A 17,828-nucleotide genomic window follows, 5' to 3' on the forward strand; every position below is an offset into this window, starting at 1 on the left:
AGATCCCCTTGAACTGGATGCATAGCCAAAGATGACCTTGAGCCCTTCTGACTCCGCCTCCCAAGTGCTGGGAATGCTGGCCCATGCCACTGTGCCTGGCTTTTTGTTTTTGTTTTTGTTTTTCGAGACAAGGTTTCTCTGTGTAGCCTTGGCTGTCCTGGACTCGCTTTGTAGACCAGTCTGGCCTTGAACTCACAGTGATCCCCCTGCCTCTGCCTCCCGAGTGCTGGGATTAAAGGTGTGCGCCACCACCGCCCGGCGTGCCTGGCTTTTAGTGTAAGCTTTTTGGGGCTCTAAAATCCCATTTAATTATTCTGTTATTGTTACATCTGAAGGTTTCAAATTTAGTGTCTTATATTAGTCGGTTCTAAATAGTTTATAACTTTTGTCATAATTTGTTTCTTTTCATTCTTTTTCTTTCTTTCTTTCTTTCTTTCTTTCTTTCTTTCTTTCTTTCTTTCTTTCTTTCTTTCTTGCAGGGGGAGACAAGGCTTCTCTGTATAGACCTGGCTGTCCTGAAAGTTGCTTGGTAGCCTTGGCTGGCTTCTAACTCAGAGATCCACCTGCCTCTGCTTCCCAAATGCTGGGATTAAAAGTGTATGCCACCACCACCCAGTCCTGTAATTTCTGTTTTAACTTTTGCATTATTTGGAAGAGGTTTACTGTCTTTTCACTTTCTGAATATATATATTTTTGGAGGGAGCATATATTCTGATTATTAATTTCTGAATTTAATGCGTGTGGCCACAGTATGTGTTCCATCTGATGTTCCTTCTTTGGATTGTTTTCTTTTAAATATTTAAAAAAATTTTCATTTTACCTTTTATTTTATGTATATGGGTGTTTTGCCTTCGTGTATATCTGGGCACCACAAACATGAGCTTCTGTGGAGGCCAGAGGAGGGAGTTTAAACCAATGAGGCTGGAGTTACAGATGGATGTGAACTGCCCTGGGTGCTGGGTTTGAATCTGGATCTTCTGGAAGAGCAGTTAGTGCTCTTTAATACTGAGCCATCTCTCCCGCCCAATTTCTTAGATAACTGAGACATTCTCCATCATGCATACATACATACAATAGATGTGTGGTTTTGTATATGTTACATGTCTCATATGTGATTAGACGTATAAATTATAACTTCCAGATGCTTATCTTTCATTCTCTTGATATGTTTAATTCACAAGTCCAGACAGAGAAGTGTGTAAAAATGTCTCACACAGGCTGAGCATGGTGGCAATCAGAAGTCAAGGCCAGAAGCCGGCCATGGTGGCGCACTCCTTTAATCCCAGCACTCGGGAGGCAGAGGCAGGTGGATTGCTGTGAGTTCGAGGCCAGCCTGGTCTACAAAGTGAGTCCAGGACAGCCAAGGCTACAAAGAGAAAACCCTGTCTCAAAAAACAAAACAACACAAAACAAAACAAAACAAAAGTCAAGGCCAGGCAGATCTTTGTGAGCCAATGGCTAGCTTGGTTTAAGTAGCCAGATCTAGACCGTCCAAGGCTACATATTGTGACCCTGTCTCAAAAAGAAGAAAGAAGAAACAGATTCATAGAAGTACTCCAGGAATTTGAAGCCAGCCTAAAAAACACAGTGACACCCTGTATTAAAGAAGAAAGGGGGGAGCCTGGTGTTGTGGCGCACGTCTGTAATTTACCCAGCACTTGGGAGGCAGACGCAGACGAATCGCTGTGAGTTCGAGGCCAGCCTGGTCTACAAAGCGAGTTCAGGACAGCCAGGGCTACACAGAGAAACCCTGTCTCGAAGAAAAAAAGAAAAAGAAAAAAAAAGGAAGAAAGACAAGAAGCGGGGGAGGGGAGGCAGAGGCAGGTGGCCATCCAGGGTAACCTAGGGAGACGATGTCTCAAAATAAAATGTGCAAACCCAGCTTGCAATACTTACTCTCAGCTTATTCTAGTCGCACGGTTAGTCAGTAGTTCCCCTGTAGACTTAAAAAGAATCTTGGGATGCTTTATTTTGTGGAGATTTTCTTGGAGTGGGCCATCCCGAGACGGGGCTAATCTCAAACACGTGGTGATCCTCCTGCCTCAGCCTTCCGTCTGCTGGGACTATAGGCACGCCTACCGCACCATCTCAGTTCCCTTTTCCTAGCCGTGTGAGTGCTTATGGAGAACTTTCATTATACCTCTTCAAAGGGCTGTGCTAAATCAGCTGTTCCGTCCTTTGTGGTCTAATAGTGTGGATTTACAAACATGACTGGATGACTTTTGTGTTCAGTCTGCTACTGCCCACTCTTTCCTCGGGAGCCCCATTTCCTCCTCTCTGGGGGCACGACTTGCTCTTTAGATCAAATTGAAAGTTAATATCTCAGCTTGAAGTTTCCGTGTTTAACTGGTAGAACACACTTGGAACCCCACGTCCCCATACAAAAACAGCTTTCGTGGTCTGATTTCCCAGCATTCTCCTTCCAGGCTGCCTTCCTGAAACACCAACATGCAGCTTTCTTTAGTCTCCATTTATAAACAAGGCTGACCTCTTTGGCTGTTGGCTTTACACAGGAAATCTCCTTCCAGCTCTCCATGGCGTATAAGTTTGGGGTCTCGCCTCTCTCCCTCCCCCAGGCGTTCCCTTCCAGCCTCCAGCATATGTCTGGCCCCCTCCTGTGGTTTACTTGTCTTAGAAATCCACTCACTGTTCAGGGTTTAAGTCCTGCTTTTGGTTTCTGGAACCTCACGCTGTCTCCCGTTTCCAAGCCTGGCATGGGAGCAGAAACACCTTTCTGATTTTATTTCGCCCAGCTCTTTTGGGTGTTTGGGTGGGTGCTTCCTGCATGCCTTCTCCTGTATCGATCAGGATCAGTCGCTTCCACAAGGCTGCTCGCAGCCAGCACAGGGAGAAGCAGATCCGCCGGAGAGGCAGTTTGAAGGGGGAAGGGAGCCATGGCAGACCGCCAGGGAATGTGCTGAGGTCTTGATGAGTCTCTGGGACAGGTGATCACACTGGGAATTCAGAGGGAGTGACAGGTGGGGACAGGGCAAATCTGGCCCATCTCTCTGGCCAGCCTTTGCTTGTCTGCCTAAGGCATCCTTTGTTATACACCTGCACAGCACTTGCTGTCCCTTCTGTCCCTGGCACTTTAGTTCTGACTCACCCGCACACCGTGCCCCAAACTGGTACCTAGAGGTGAGCCGTGGAGTCCAGCGACCTTGCTCTTCCAGGCCTCCCTCTGCCCACTGCCACCTATGTTCCTGCATTCTTAGCCTTCCTTGCTTGCTAGTCTGTGTTTTTGTTTTCAAAGCGGCCGGGCAGCATCAGTGAGAGGGCTGCCCGCTGTTAAATCTCAAATCTCACAGCCTGAGTCCAGTCCAGTCCAACTCCTGCAAGTAGTCTCCTGATCTCCATATCTGCACTGTGGCATGCACTCCCGCACAAACAAACAAACAAACAAACAAACAAACAAATGTAATGACCACACCTGCCGGTGCACTCCCTGGTAGCTACTTGGGTGTAGTTTGGGTGGATTTCCTTTCTTGTCTGTGGATGCTTTCAGTCACCCGTCATCCCTGGCACTGAATCCCTCATGTTCCATCTCCTCTGACCCTCACCCCTGCTTACTGGTTACTGGATCCTTGTTACACTTGTCAAGTACCGTTGTAGGTTACCAGGCTGCCAGGATGAATAGAACCAGATGAACCCCTGCCCTTTGAAGCTTAGCCTCAGGGTCATCCGAGACTCTCACAGGAAACAGAATTAGATGGTCTTACTGCACCTGTCTTCCCAGACCAAGCCCCCTAGACCATAGTCACCAGATACAGCATATGCAGAAAAGACCGGAGAAAAGGTGATTTGTTGTTGTTGTTCTTGATGTTTAGAAATAGGGTCTCGTGTAGCTCAGGATGGCCTCAAAATTCTGTATCCAAGCCCTGGAGCATCAGCGGCAGGTGGATCTCTTCTAATTCAAGACTGGTATAGCATTGTGCCTTGCTTATAGTAACCACATACACACCCATCCCACTCCCTGGTCCTTCATCTGTCTGGTCCCTTTTTTCCCCTCTAAACTGTCTCCATTCTGATGTCATGTTATATATATATATATATTTTTTTATGTAAATATATATACAAGTACATTCCACATATGAGAGAATGTAGGATATTTATTTTATTTTTTTCCCCCAAGACAGAGTTTCTCTGTATAGCTCTGGCTGTCTTAGAACTCATGGATCTGCCTACCTCTGCCTGTGCTGGAATTAAAAGTGTGTGCCACCATACCTGGTTTGAAATCTTTTTTTTATTTTTCCCCTTTGATTTTTTTTTTTGTTGTTGTTCTGGCCAATTGGGTCTTCAATGGGTACCTGTGGAGGGGGCAGACAAGCGGGGAGACAGGAGACACAAAGAAATGAGGGCAAGTCTGGATTCTGATCAAGCCCCGTTTATTGACAATTTTCACAGAGTCTTTATAGGCACTCAGGTATGGGTGTTTGCGTAATCGAGGGTTGCTATGGATACCTAACTCTGGAATGCTCCGATAGGTGTCTACCTTTACAGCTGATATAATCACAGAAGATGGAGAAATTCCAGAGAGAAAGGGAAGTTGTAAAAGATGTGATTAGTCAGGAAAAAGTTCCCGGAACTGCTGCTCACCGGCAGCTGGCCTTTAATCTGATTTTACCAGTAGTCTTACTGGAAAAGTTAGTTTATGGCCAGAAAGGAGTAGCTCTTAATATGAGCTTGGGGGGTCTTAGAATGATCGTCCCCCACAATAAACTACAACAGGTGTCTAACTGCAGAACCACGACAGGGTCAGCTGGTTTCTGGTAAATCGCTGACTGCTGGAGAAATAGGAACCTAGGCTCTGACAAGATGGAAGAACATTGGCCATATAGCCCGTCCCCAACATTTTTTGTTTGTTTGTTTTTGATTTGTTGTTTTGTTTTTTTGAGACTGGGTTTCTCTCTGTACCCTTGGCTGTCCTGGATTTGCTTTCGTAGATCAGGCTGGCCTCCAACTCACACTGATCCACCTGCCTCTGCTGGGATTAAAGGCATGTGCCGCCACGCCCGACCTCCCTTCTACTTTTAACACACACACACACACACACACACACACACACACACACACACACACATATCTAGATTCTGCACCAGAGCAAACCGGGCTGTTATTCGAGTCTGACTTCTTTTGTTTAACACAATGATATCCCACCTCCCATAAATGTCATAATTTCATCCTTCTTCATGGCTGTCCAGAGGGGTTCTTAACTGACCCTGTGATGTCTAAGTCTGCCTTGCTGAACCCTGGCTTGAAGTCTTGGCTGTTCTCTCAGAGACAAGCTTCTCCAGAGACTGGTGCACTGACATGTCTCTCCCCCCTCCTTCCTATGCCCACCCCTTTCCCACCCCCACCCCCCACCCCCGCCATCCTGCTGCCAAACGCTCCTGGCATGGGTACTGAATGTTCCTTGGATACTACGCCTCTTGGGGTAATCCAATTTCTGTCCAGAGAGCCACAGAAGGGACAACTCCCGGAAGTGGCCATGATAACAATTTCCAGGCATACCAGGAACTTAATCATTGTCACCGGGAAGAGCTGGAGGAAGGCTGGGTGCGCTCTGCAGCCTGGTTAAAAGGCCCGGGAGAAAATGTGACACGTTGCTTCCCGTGAGTGGGAAACCACAGCGGAAGCCACTTCCTACCCGTGCTTAACAGCTTGTTGAAGACCGTCACGGTGATGGTTCACGTCCCAAACCTAATCGGGATGTAACTTCTGGGCTTCGAGACCTTGGAAGTTCATGTTAATTTAGGATTAGGTTTGGGTGTGAGCTGCAGAAAGTCCGCGAATGACCGTGACCTATATATATGGCAGAGGTTGCTTTCTTGCTTGCTTAGGTATCCAAAGGTCTGGTTGGTGTCCCAGAAGGTCCCAGCTCAGGCCGTGTTGGCATACTCCTGTCTCCGCACGGTATTTCATCTTCTCAAATAGTTGCTTGAGGTCTTGTCATCGAGTCTGCATTCTAGTCCTCAGGGAGGACTAGAATTGTGTGTGTGTGTGTGTGTGTGTGTGTGTGTGTGTGTGTGTGCACGCGCGCGCACAGGTTGGAGGACAACTTGAGAGAGTTGGTTCTGTCCTTCCATTAAATGGGGCTCGGAGGCCAAACTCCTGTGGTTAGGCTTGGTACAGGTTTCTTTACACACCGAGCCATCTCGCCAGACTATACCCTACTTTTAATAACGCTTTCATTATTACGGCTTTGTGCACGCCAGGCAAGTTCTCGCCCACCAAACTACATGCCCAGCCCAACACTTCCTCCCAAAGAAAAGAAAGAACGCTTTCTGGAAGTTGTCGTTCATAGTAGTTCCGCTTACATCCATCCCATGGGCTAGAACTTGGTGGCATAGCTCTTACCTAGTCACAGGGGAGGCTGGGAAGTGAAGCATTATCCCAAGTGGCCACCTGTCCAGCTTAAAACCGTGGGATTCTGTGACTGAGGAAGAGAGGGAGAGTAGATGTTGGGGATAATTAGCACTCCCCACCTTGCAGCCGACCAAACCGATCAGCCAACCAGCCAACACTGCTGTTGGAGGAAACTGCTCCACTCAGTGAAAGGGACGGATACACGCAAATAACGGACTCGGGTGCCACGTGACGGGGAGGATAAAGGAGGTTTTGTTCCGGTGCTGCGGGAGAACAGATGGAAATGATCAAAAGCAATCAGAATAATTAATGACTACAATGGCCGAGCTGGGGCCCCCCCCACAGTGCTACACTGGGTTATTGTGTTCGGCCAGCTCCTTTTTCTCTGCTGCAGCGGGAGCCACAAACTTTCCTACTCCTCACACAATGGCAGGCCAGGTGCTGGCCCTTCTCCCTATACATTATCTCCCAGGACCCTGGAGCTGGTAACTGTTGTCACTCTCACTTAAAAGATGACGGAAGCAGGCAAGTGCCATCCAGCTGGCATTTGACAAGCTCTAGAGAACCCAGATTTAACACACACTCTGATGACACTCCCCCCCCCCCCCGCAAACAGCTCATTTCTCCTTCCTGCCCGACCCCCACGAATCCCCAGCGCAGGCAGCCTCCTCACGCGCTCCATTGTGATGACCCAGGCCACCTTCCGGAACCTCAGTTCACTTCCCAGACTACCTCCTCGATTGCTTGGATCTCTTCCCTCTCCTCAGCCATCAGCCCTGCCTGCATCAGTGGCCAAACCAACTGATTGCTGCTCTCTCTTCCTAAGTATAGGGATGCTTGGGGTGGGGTGCAGTGACCTGAGGTGGCCCCTGCAGGGTTGGGTCACTGTCCCATCTCAGGAAATCACTTTGGCTTCTCTCATCTGTGAGTAGGAACGCTGCTGCTACCCTGATGCTGGGCCCGATTGTGAGGACTAAATGCTATTAGTCAAGTTAGGTGATTAACTTAGCACATACTAAGTGTTCAGAAAATGTTAACTGTTAGCCCTTCCTCCACTTGGACTGTGTCTCTTCTCTGTTTTCAGTCCATTTCTCTTTACCTGTTGTGTTTGTTTCCCATCCCTCCATCCCTGCCATGACAGGTGATGTAAACACACACACACACACACACACACACACACACACACACACACGTGCGCACACACACACACCCTACATTTCTGGGGCTTAAAAGTTGTTCCTGGATTTACATCAAAGTGTTGGCAAGATGATTTGCCTTCTGGAGGGTCAAGGGAGAAGCCATTTTGTTGTCTTTTCCTGCTTATTCTCCTTTTAAATTTTGTGACACTGGAGGTTGAACCCAGGGCCTCAGGCATTTGCGCTAAACAAGTAGTCTTTTCTGACCCAGACCTCCATTTATCTTTTTCCCCTGTTTTTCTTTCTCTATCTCCTTCCTGGCCTCCCTCCCTTCGTTTTAGGTTGCACACATCTGGCTTGTTACTCTTCTCTCATTGCTGTTATAAAGTACCTGACCAAAGCAACTTAAGAAAAGAAGGCTTTATTTCCTCTCTGATTAGAGGAAACAGTATTTTACCGCAGGGAAAGCATGCTAGCAGGAGCCTGAGGCTGCTGGTCACATTGTTTGTTTGTTTTGCTTTTCGAGACAGGGTTTCTCTGTGTAGCCTTGGCTGTCCTGGACTTGCTTTGTAGACCACCAGGCTGGCCTTGAACTCACAGAGATCCACCTGTCTCTGCCTCCGAGTGCTGGGAGGCATAGGTGTCACTGCGGCCACCACCACCACCACCGCCCGCTGTCACATTGTATCCACAGTCAGGAAGCTGAGAGATGCATGCCCAGCATGACAAGATGCTAAGCCGGCTTTCAGTTTGCTTAGGGTGGGCCTGTCCCCCTCAGTGAGCCGGCTCTAGAAATGTCCTCACTGCCACAGCCAGAGGTGTCCTTCCCGACTGAAACCCAGCCAGGCTGACAGTTAAGATGAACCATCAACTCTGGATAATCTACGCTAAGTCATCTCATCTCAGGATCCAGAACTTGGACAAGTCCACAAAGTCCCCTTTGCCATGGAAGGTAGCATACCTACAGGATTAAGAAAGGGACCTCTTTGAGCACCGTTATCTCACCTGTCCCCTCAGGCTCCCCCCTCCCTCCAGAACATGGCTATGAAGAGTTACCCAAAACCTCTCCTCCTTCAGCGGACATTCTCCTTACTCCTGCTTGCTTCTCGGGCACCATCTTTGATGAGTTAACTAGTTTCCCCCACCTCCTGACAGCCGATGCAGCCTGCACTGGCTCCCACATCCCAGCAGGCCTGCTCTTGCTGAGGTGGGTAGGAGCAGAGCCTCGGCCAACCTTGTGTTCTCAAGCAGACTCTTGTCGGCTGCTTGGACCTTCTTGAGGCCTTCCTCATCTCCGTCTGCCTTTACATATCCCTCCTGGCTTTTTTTTTTTATTTAAAAATTACATCTCTCCCCCCCCCCTCCTGTGTGTGTGGTGTGTGTGTGCGTGCACATATGCACCTTTGTACACCATGGCACAAGTGTGAATGTCTGAGGACAACTTGAAGGAGTTGATTCTCTCCTTACATTACGCCAGTCCTGGGGCTTGAACTTAGGGTATAAGGCTTGGCAGCAAGTGCTTTCACCTACTGAGCCATCTCAATTTCTCTTCCTCCTGGCTTCCTCCCTCCCCCTCCCTCTCTGGCTTCATCCATGCAATGTGTTGTCCTGTCTCCACCTACCTGTGAGATATCCAGGTTTCCTTGGGGCTTTAGGTCCTTGATCCGGGGCTCTTTTTTTTTTTTTTTTTAAATTGTGATCTTGTCCCACACTAATGGCTGGTTCACAAGGCTGGCTGACTCCCGCCCATCCTGTGCACTTACGACTCAGGCTGGAAGTGATAGTGAGGACCAAGCTTCTCTGAGAGCAGCGGTTTTTCCGCTCCGCCAGCCTTCCTTGAGGTCTATGCCTTGAGACAACTCCCTGAGGAGGGGACTTAGAACCATGAGACCTGACACACTTTGTGTTTCTCTCTAGAGATAGTGTGGAAGCTGATGCGTGGAATCCTCTCAGGACTCCGCCGAGGTCAGATGAAGGCATCAGACCAATGGAGTCCAAGGGCAGAGTGTGTTTAATGGGGAGTGACCTTACGGAGGCAACTTCAAGGAGGAAAACTCTACTTTGGGTCCTAGTTTCAAAGAGTGCAGGCTGTCAGGGAGGGCCAGGCTGTCCATGATGATGTGGGCTTGTAGCTTGTCCACTTATTGGCAGTTTGGGAAACAGACAGCCCACGGTCATATCTGAAATGTAATAGATAGCCTTCAAGGCCCACCCTGCAGTGAGACCTGCTGCTTAGGTCTCAGGACTCAGAGAGAGCTTCTACACCCTCCCAAACATTGTCAACAGCCTGGGGACCAAGTCGTTCAAAGACATGAGCCTCTGGGGGTCATTTAGGACACAAAGCTCTAATAGCAGGGAAACATGTTGGGATGGAACTTCTTCAGAAACGTAGTCGTTGGGGAAACCTGTCGTGACCTCTGGTGTTTGCAGTTCCTGGAGCCTGGAAGGAACCATGGGACAACTGGAGCTCAAAGGCACAGATACTCATAGGGAGGCAAGGTGTGTCCCGAGAGTGCAGTTAGACACGTGTGGCTGTCAACATAGTGGGGTGGTTTTAAATGCAGGAAGACTGTTGATGGGGTACAGAATTGAGGAAAGATCTTGGGGAAAGCGGGGGAACTCATGGGCGAAGAGGGGCTTGAGCACTGGTCAGGGAGCGAGGATGACGAAGGCCATCTCAGAGGTTGGAGGTCCGGATGCGATCCGTTTAGGGACCAAGGGGAATGTAGGGCAGAGGCTGAGGATGTGCACACATCCAGAGTGTGTAGGGTCAGGGGTCACACAGAAGTTAGAGCTTTCTCTTGCGGGCATTGGGGAGTCATGGGAAGGGTTTCAAGCAGGGAGCAACTTAGAAAAGCTTCCCTTAGGGATGCTATGCCAGTTTCAGGGTAGACTGGGCAGGGATATAATTTTAGACAAGAAATACCTTGGCAGCTATTGCCCCATTCCTATGGGACATTAAACCACAACTAACTATGGTTTGATGTGTGTGCGCGTATGTGTATTTATTATTCATATTCATATAATATTCATATTCAATACATATTTAATCAGGCTATTTGTTGTTGTTCAAGATAGGGACTCACTCTGTAGCCCTGGCTGGCCTGGAACTCACAGAGATCTGCCTGCTTCTGCCTCCTGAGTGCTGGGGTTAAAGGTGTGCGCCACCACGTGGGGCTGTTGGACCGCATTTTGCATGCAGCCTCACACGCATTAGATAGCCTGGATGGAGAACGTCCCTAAGGCACACAGTGACAAAGCTGGCATTAGAACTCGGGTGTGCTTCCAGGTCCAGGGCTTTCCTGATACAGAGTGAGTGCAGGTATCTGAGGGAAGGCTGGGCCAGTAGTCAAGGTGAATGAATGGTGCCCAGGGCAGATACCAAAGGGAAGGGCACGTGGGAGGCAATGAAAACATGTTCTTTCTCCTTTCCTTGGGTGGGGGTGGGGGCATGGGCCTCATTGGAGACTGCACATGAGCGCATCTCTCCTTCCTGAGTCCTGCAGCATCCTTCTGGGCCTGGTTTCTATGGCAACAGGCTCCCAGCAGGCAGCTTGCCAGCTGGAAGGAAGCAGGCAGGCAGGCTTGGAGAGAAGGCCTGGGCCACAGGAGGAAGGTTAAAGTTGCAGGGATGGGGGTAGTGGGTGGGTGGGACAGTCTCCTGGGAAGCTGGACAGGCCCCTGGAGGTGCCGCACAAGACACCTTTTGACCATGAGAGGTGGAGGTAGATAAGGACCTGTGAGCCTTTCCTTTGAAGTTCTTTGAATTCCCAGACTACTTCAACTTCTGTTCATCTTTGCCCCCGCGGCTGCCCCCTCCAAGCCCTCCCCCTCCCCCTCCCCCCTCCTTACTTCTTGAAGTATTGGCTGGCCCCAACCTCATGCTTCATAGGGCTCATTGACTTCTTTACAGAAAAGGGCCCCTGTGCTGAACTCAGAGTGGGAAAAATGAACAAGGCCAATTGACTTTCTGTTTTTGCATAGGATTTGCATATAATTAACTCAAAGACAAGAAATTTCCAGGCCCTGTGTCATTCCTGCCAACAACTTAATTCAGCTCCACTGGCTCTGGCAGACTGTCTGGCCAGGCTCTGGGCTGAGCCATCGGGCCCCCAGGGGTGACGTCTTCCCTGCTGTACCCCCCCCCCCCCATCCCAAGCTTCTCACTCCCAGGCATTTCTTCCTTTAGCTGGTGCTGCCTAGAGTACAGCCCTGGGTCCAAATCTTGGCTCTGTCACTCTGAAGCCGGATGACCTGAGAGCCCTTTGGACCCCATTTATTCACTTCTCTGTAGGCCTAGGACAGCCAGTGTAAACCGGCTGGGTGTGGTGACTCAACACCTATAATCCCAGTACTCAGGAAGTGAGGCGGGAGGAATGCTGTGTGAGTGAAGCCTGGGGATCCATTTTGAGTTCCAGGTCAACCTGGGTACCCGGTGAGACTTTGTCTCAAAACAACAAACGCAAACAAAAGAAGTAACAATGTCCGTCACCCTGGCCCCACAGCTGGCTTCTGTAGGTCGGTTTCTGCTTTGTCTGGTGTGTTCCAGCATCTCTTCTGGTCATAGGTACAGGTTGTTATTTTTACTGTCACTGCTGTTTAGTGCCAGTGCAATAGGTAGGTATGTTTGGCACCTACCAACTGCAAGGATTAATTGAGTTTGAGTGTGTGGATTGGTGGCCAACATTTTGTGGGTTCCTTAGCGCTTTTTCTTTTTCTTTCTTTCTTTTTTTTTTGGCTTGGAGCTGGGGTGAGGGCGGTGACCTGGGGTGACCTAAGCAGGAACAGAGAGGACAGGCTTCTCCCTCCACAGGCGGGCGAGGTTCAAGCGCTCCAACAGCGTGACAGCCGGTGTGCAGGCAGACCTGGAGCTGGAGGGCCTGGCCGGCCTGGCCACTGTGGCCACAGAAGACAAGGCCCTGCAGTTTGGACGCTCCTTCCAGAGACACGCCTCTGAGCCCCAGCCCGGGCCCCGGGCCCCTACCTACTCAGTCTTCCGCACGGTCCACACGCAAGGCCAGTGGGCCTACCGTGAGGGCTACCCACTGCCGTATGAGCCGCCGGCCACCGATGGGTCGCCTGGCCCTACCCCTGTTCCCGCCCCTGGCCCCGGGTCTGGCCGCCGTGATTCCTGGATGGAGCGTGGTTCACGTAGCCTTCCTGACTCAGGCCGAACGTCCCCCTGCCCACGGGACGGCGAGTGGTTCATCAAGATGCTGCGGGCAGAGGTGGAGAAACTGGAACACTGGTGCCAGCAGATGGAGCGGGAGGCGGAGGATTATGAGCTGCCGGAGGAGAGTGAGTCCACAGCCATCCACGTAGGGGAACAGGGTCTCGTCTGGGCTGCAACACACCAGCAGGTTCCTCCCTTCACGCCTGGGCTTGTCTCCCCCTTGATCCCTCAGTGATGGAACTAGACGTTCCTATTGGCAACAGGGCATGCTGGGAGCCCCTGGAAGGGGACATCTTTAGAGGGTAGGGTTAGGATCTGGAGGATCATGGTCAGGCAAAAGGCTGGATTTTCTAGTAGGTGGCTGCCTGTCTAAGTCGCTAGCACTGTGGGGAACGACCTGTTCAGATCTGGACAAATGTACGGACCCAGTGTAAAGCTTGGTGATGAAGGCCACAAGACATTCCGACTTGAGCTGTCCAGAAGGGCTCTCCCAGGGGATGCTGGGATTCCTCGGTCAAAGACATAGGATTTTTAACCTTGCCAGTGGAGGCAGTTCAAGCGAGAACAAATCTGAGGAAGAAATAGAGGGTCAGCATGGCAGATGGCCCTGTCACACCAGGTGTGCCTTTTCCCTTTGTGTCCAGTCTGAGGAGAGCCGTAGGCTCCCCCACAGACTCCCCGTGTTGACGGGATAATGACCAGGAAGATCAGTGTTAAGTCCCTGAGTCGAATAAACAATTCTTAGCAAACAGAGGAGGCGTGTATTGATTAGTGACAGAATTTGGCCGGTGAATGATCATTGAGCTAGTGTTCTGGCCATGGATGGAAGGCTAAGCTGGGCGACACAGGTGGGAGGAAGGATACCGAAGGACCAGCACTTGGTACACGCAGGCCGTGTGATGATGGCAGGACGTTCATTAAGGATGAGGTCTTCTCCGGATGGTTGGGGAGGAGCTGTTGTCAGCAAGTTTGAAGATAGGATAGGAAAGGGGCCAGAGGAGGGGGACGGACCAGACGGCACAGTAACCAGGAAGTGAGCATCTTAACTTCCTGGGGGCTTGGGAAAGAGGGATCTCATGCCCCCCCCTTCCGCCCGCCCACCTCCTTGAGCCTCCTTCTGTTCTTTAGTCTTGGAGAAGATTCGCAGTGCGGTGGGCAGTACCCAGCTTCTCCTGTCTCAGAAGGTCCAGCAGTTCTTCAGGCTGTGTCAGCAAAGCTTGGTAAGTGTCTGTGAGGGTACGGGGAGGTGTGTGGAGCTGACAGGAGACCCAGCGTGACTGAGAGGTGGGACCAGGTCTGGGTACTTGGAGTGGTGGATCAGGTGTGGTCCGAGACAGTCCATCTAGTGTGGCTCAGAGAAACCGAACGCTGTCCGATGTGGCATGTTTGGGGTATTGTGCCTTGAGGTGGAGTCTGGGGGTTCGTGCCCCAGGTATTTGAGACCTGGGCTCTTTCTTCTTCTTGTCCCCCATTCCTCAACCCTTTCCCCTAGACTGAGCTTCCTAATAGTGAGGCTGGGCATGACTTTGCCCGAGCCTGCCCTGGGGTCAGACCTCCTCCCTGACTGGCTGCCTCCCCTGTGTGTCCCACATGGCAGGACCCCACCGCGTTCCCTGTGCCCACCTTCCAGGATCTGGCGGGTTTCTGGGATCTCCTGCAGCTCTCCATTGAGGATGTGACCCTCAAGTTCCTGGAGCTGCAACAACTCAAGGCCAACAGCTGGAAACTCCTGGAGCCTAAGGTGTGTTTGTGGGGGCCACACGCTGGAATCCCCTCCTCAGAAAGGGGGGTGTGGGTGTGGCCAAGTCACAGGGGAAACAGGCACATGGGCAGCAAGAAAGCTTTAGATAAAAACAGCCACGCTCCTGGCCCAGCTGTTCACACCGCTGCTGCCTCTTCCACCTCTGGACAGCTGCAGTGCGGGGAATAGAGCTAGATTTTTTTTTTTTTTGGTGACTTTCAGCCAGATTTATGTCTGAGATGGTTGTTGGAGGTGACACTGGGCAGGCTCCTGCTCTCCACAACCCCTCAGTCAGCATGTCAAGTGCTAGCTACTGAGGAACGGCTCCACCAGGGGGCGCTCGAGCCCGTCGTTATTTGGAGACCTGTTCAGGGGCTTTGACCGGCTTTGACCTTGTGGAAAGTCGTGCACCTTGCAGCCTCGCGTCTCCGGCATCAGTGGCTAATTCTGGGCGCGGTCCTGTTGGCGGGGGACGGGGACACACACACAGACACACACACACACACACACAGACACACACACACACACACACACAAATTCTGTCCCTCGGGGAGTTTGCTCGGGGAACAGGGCGCGAGTAGGGATGCTGCGTGGTCCCCGCCGCCTAGCTCAAGTCCTGCGCTCTCTGGACAGGAGGAGAAGAAGGTCCCTCCGCCGATACCAAAGAAGCCCTCGCGGGGGCGGGGCGTGCCGGTGAAGGAGCGCTCCCTGGACTCCGTGGACCGGCAGCGGCAGGAAGCGCGCAAGCGGCTCCTGGCGGCCAAGCGCGCCGCCTCGTTCCGCCACAGTTCGGCTACCGAGAGTGCGGACAGCATCGAGATCTACATCCCCGAGGCCCAGACCAGGCTGTGACCCGCCCGGGCCGCCCACCCTGGCCCGGGCCCGCGGTTTTCTACCCGTACTGTACACCCAGCGTCGAGGTCACTGTGAACGCGGGCTGCTCCGTGCGCCCGCCCTGCCGGCACCGCACGCCCCGGCTCCTGCCCGCCGAGCTTTCGTGGGTTTTTTACCTTCTTGATCCCACGCAAAGGCGCCCGGGCTAGGCTGGGGGCCGTGCCTCTCCGCCCTGCGCCCCTCACTTGGAACTCCCATCTTCCTGGTCCGACGCTTTGACCCCACCTTCTCCCCCCCTCCCCATGGGCACCATCTCTGCCATTATTTTACCCCACCACGGGCCAGGCCGGGCCGGGTCCTCCATCTGGGCTCTGCGTCCCCTCTTACACACCCCGCGGGGCTGGGCTTCGTGGGGATCAAGCTTCGTGGCTTTTTATGAAGAATCCCGAACCCCGCCTAGGAGCCCGCCCCACCTTCCCAGGGCTCCACCCTCAGCCCTCCGCCCACAGGGCCCAGGGACCACAGTGGCTGGACCAACCCAGGACCAGGGCGCCTGGGCCTCTCCCCTTTCCCACATCTGGGGAGGGGAGACAGGGGCTTTCCCTCACCACACCTGTGGCTGTTCCCACATCCCTTTGAGTATCCCAGGAAAAATAAAACCGCAGAACTGCACCGGAGCCAGCTCTCTCCAGAAGAAGGAGGCCACCTCGGTGGGGGAGGGGGTAAGGGGGCGGGGGAAATCAGATAAGATGGCGGGGATGGGGGTAGGGTAAGAGAAAAGACCAGGGCTTTTAGTTAGCTCTCTTGGTTTGGGGACCCCAGGGGTTGCCTGAGCCCTTTTGGGCGAAGAGCTAGCTGGGAGGAAGAGGATTCTGGCGGTCACAATAAGGACTTGTGTCTTCTGGGAGGGGTCTTGCTGGTGTCTAAAGAGGAAGGACGGAACCAGTTCGTCCCTCATTCAGTCCACGTCCCTTTGCCTCCCAGCCTTTCCAGAAAGAGAAGTCCTGCATTTCAGAGCTTGGCACACAGGACATGTACAAATGAGCATAGGTGGGGTGGGTGGGTGGGGCGCTGGTTATTCTTAGAAGTCACCGAATGCATTCCGCTTTCCACGGAGGACAGGCCTTGCTCCAGCCTAATCCAGTCAGCAGCAGCGAACTCCAGATTTGTGCTGCCGTTTTCTCCGTGATGCCTCCTGTGGGTGGACACTTTGCAGGATCTATTAAGGATAGAACTTTACGGAGAGACTAAAAGTTTGGAGACATTGTTGGGTTATCTGAATGCCCCCTGAGGGTCAGCCAAGGGCCCAGTGCTCTCTCCACAGACAGAGGGCTGAAGCTCAGAGCCTTAAGTGGGCTCTCCAGAGACACAAAGCTAGAAGTAATGGGCCTGGCCATGTCTAATATCAATTTATGACGTTTTTAGATGGTGTTCCCAATTCAGAAGGAACTTAACAGCAGCCCCCCGCCCCGCGTCCCAAGTCCCCTTTATAGTCCCTTGGGGCTGACGTCTTACCCTGAAGCCAGAGGAAAAGGCTGCCTTGGTGTTGGCTGCTGTTTTTTGGGCTACACTGGACCAGCCAATTCTTATATTCAGTAGATCAGCAAACATTTGTCACTGGCAGGCACCACGGAGGGATCCCTGAATGCTATTTTATTTATTTTTTTAAGTGTGTGTGTGTGTGTGTGTGTGTGTGTGTGTGTGCACGCGCGTGCAGCCTGTGCTCATGCACATGAGCACGCACACATGAGGGTGTACGTGAGTGTCTATTTTCTATTGGTTTTCCAGATGGGGCTTGGGCTACTGTTACTTCTCTGGAGATCTTTTTTTATTTTACCCTGAAGTCTGGATGTGAGTAAGTTTTGAATGATCAGAACAGTACTGTGTAGCAGATATTGTGATTTCCAGATGAGGAGACAAGCTTGGAGAGCTTTAAACTTCTTCCCCATAATCCTGGAGCTAGGAGGACTCAGAAGTCTATGTTATACTTGGACTACATTACAGTGTTCAAAGAGGTCTGTGTCCTTTCTCAGAGACAGGGCTGCATTTCCTGAAATCATGTAGTAGATGTGGAGTAGACACAAGGAACCGTCAATACCAGCAGATCTTGCCATCTTGCAGTGAGCATCTGCTTAAAAATGTCACCAGGAGCCAGGCATAGTGGCACATAGCTTTAGTCCCAGCACTTTGGAGGTAGAAGCAGGCAGAACTCTTGGGCGCAGCTTGGTCTACTTAGCAAGCTTCAGGACAGGCAGAGCTACATAGAAGTCCTGTCTCAAAACTACCGAAATAAAATATCCTTTAGAGGTTGAGAATGTGGGGTGGTCTCTCAGTGTTGGTACTATTGCCTGGGTAGTTATTCTGTGCCCCAGAAGCACGCTAAAGAGGAGCGATGGTCCTTGGGTACAAGTGGCTCTCAGCCTGACGGTAAGCAGGCACAGGAGCGGAGAGCTCTAGTTTGAAGAGGGTCTGCTCTCAGGGAGATGAGTACTGACACAGCTATTGCAGAATGCTGGTTCTGGACACCTTATCATGAACCCGGTTCTGGAGGCTGGAAGGTCTTCTTTCTAAATGGCCA

At 51.5% G+C, this 17,828-nt stretch overlaps 1 protein-coding gene across 4 annotated transcripts in view; it reads left to right on the plus strand.

Moving 5' to 3' along the window:
* Window positions 1-15,922, plus strand: part of DLGAP3 (DLG associated protein 3) — a 69,941-nt gene extending 54,019 nt beyond the window's left edge. For all 4 annotated transcript variants that reach the window (XM_084786226.1, XM_084786229.1, XM_084786228.1 and 1 more), the window contains exons 9-12: window positions 12,316-12,800; window positions 13,804-13,895; window positions 14,273-14,416; window positions 15,050-15,922. In XM_084786226.1, coding sequence (XP_084642352.1) covers window positions 12,316-12,800; window positions 13,804-13,895; window positions 14,273-14,416; window positions 15,050-15,268 — 940 coding nt within the window. In that variant the 3' untranslated portion in view covers window positions 15,269-15,922. The remainder of the gene's footprint in view (window positions 1-12,315; window positions 12,801-13,803; window positions 13,896-14,272; window positions 14,417-15,049) is intronic.
* The last annotated feature ends 1,906 nt before the right edge of the window (window positions 15,923-17,828 follow it).

This window comes from Acomys minous (genome assembly GCF_964271855.1).
Source record: "Acomys minous genome assembly, chromosome: 6".
NCBI lineage: Eukaryota > Metazoa > Chordata > Mammalia > Rodentia > Muridae > Acomys > Acomys minous.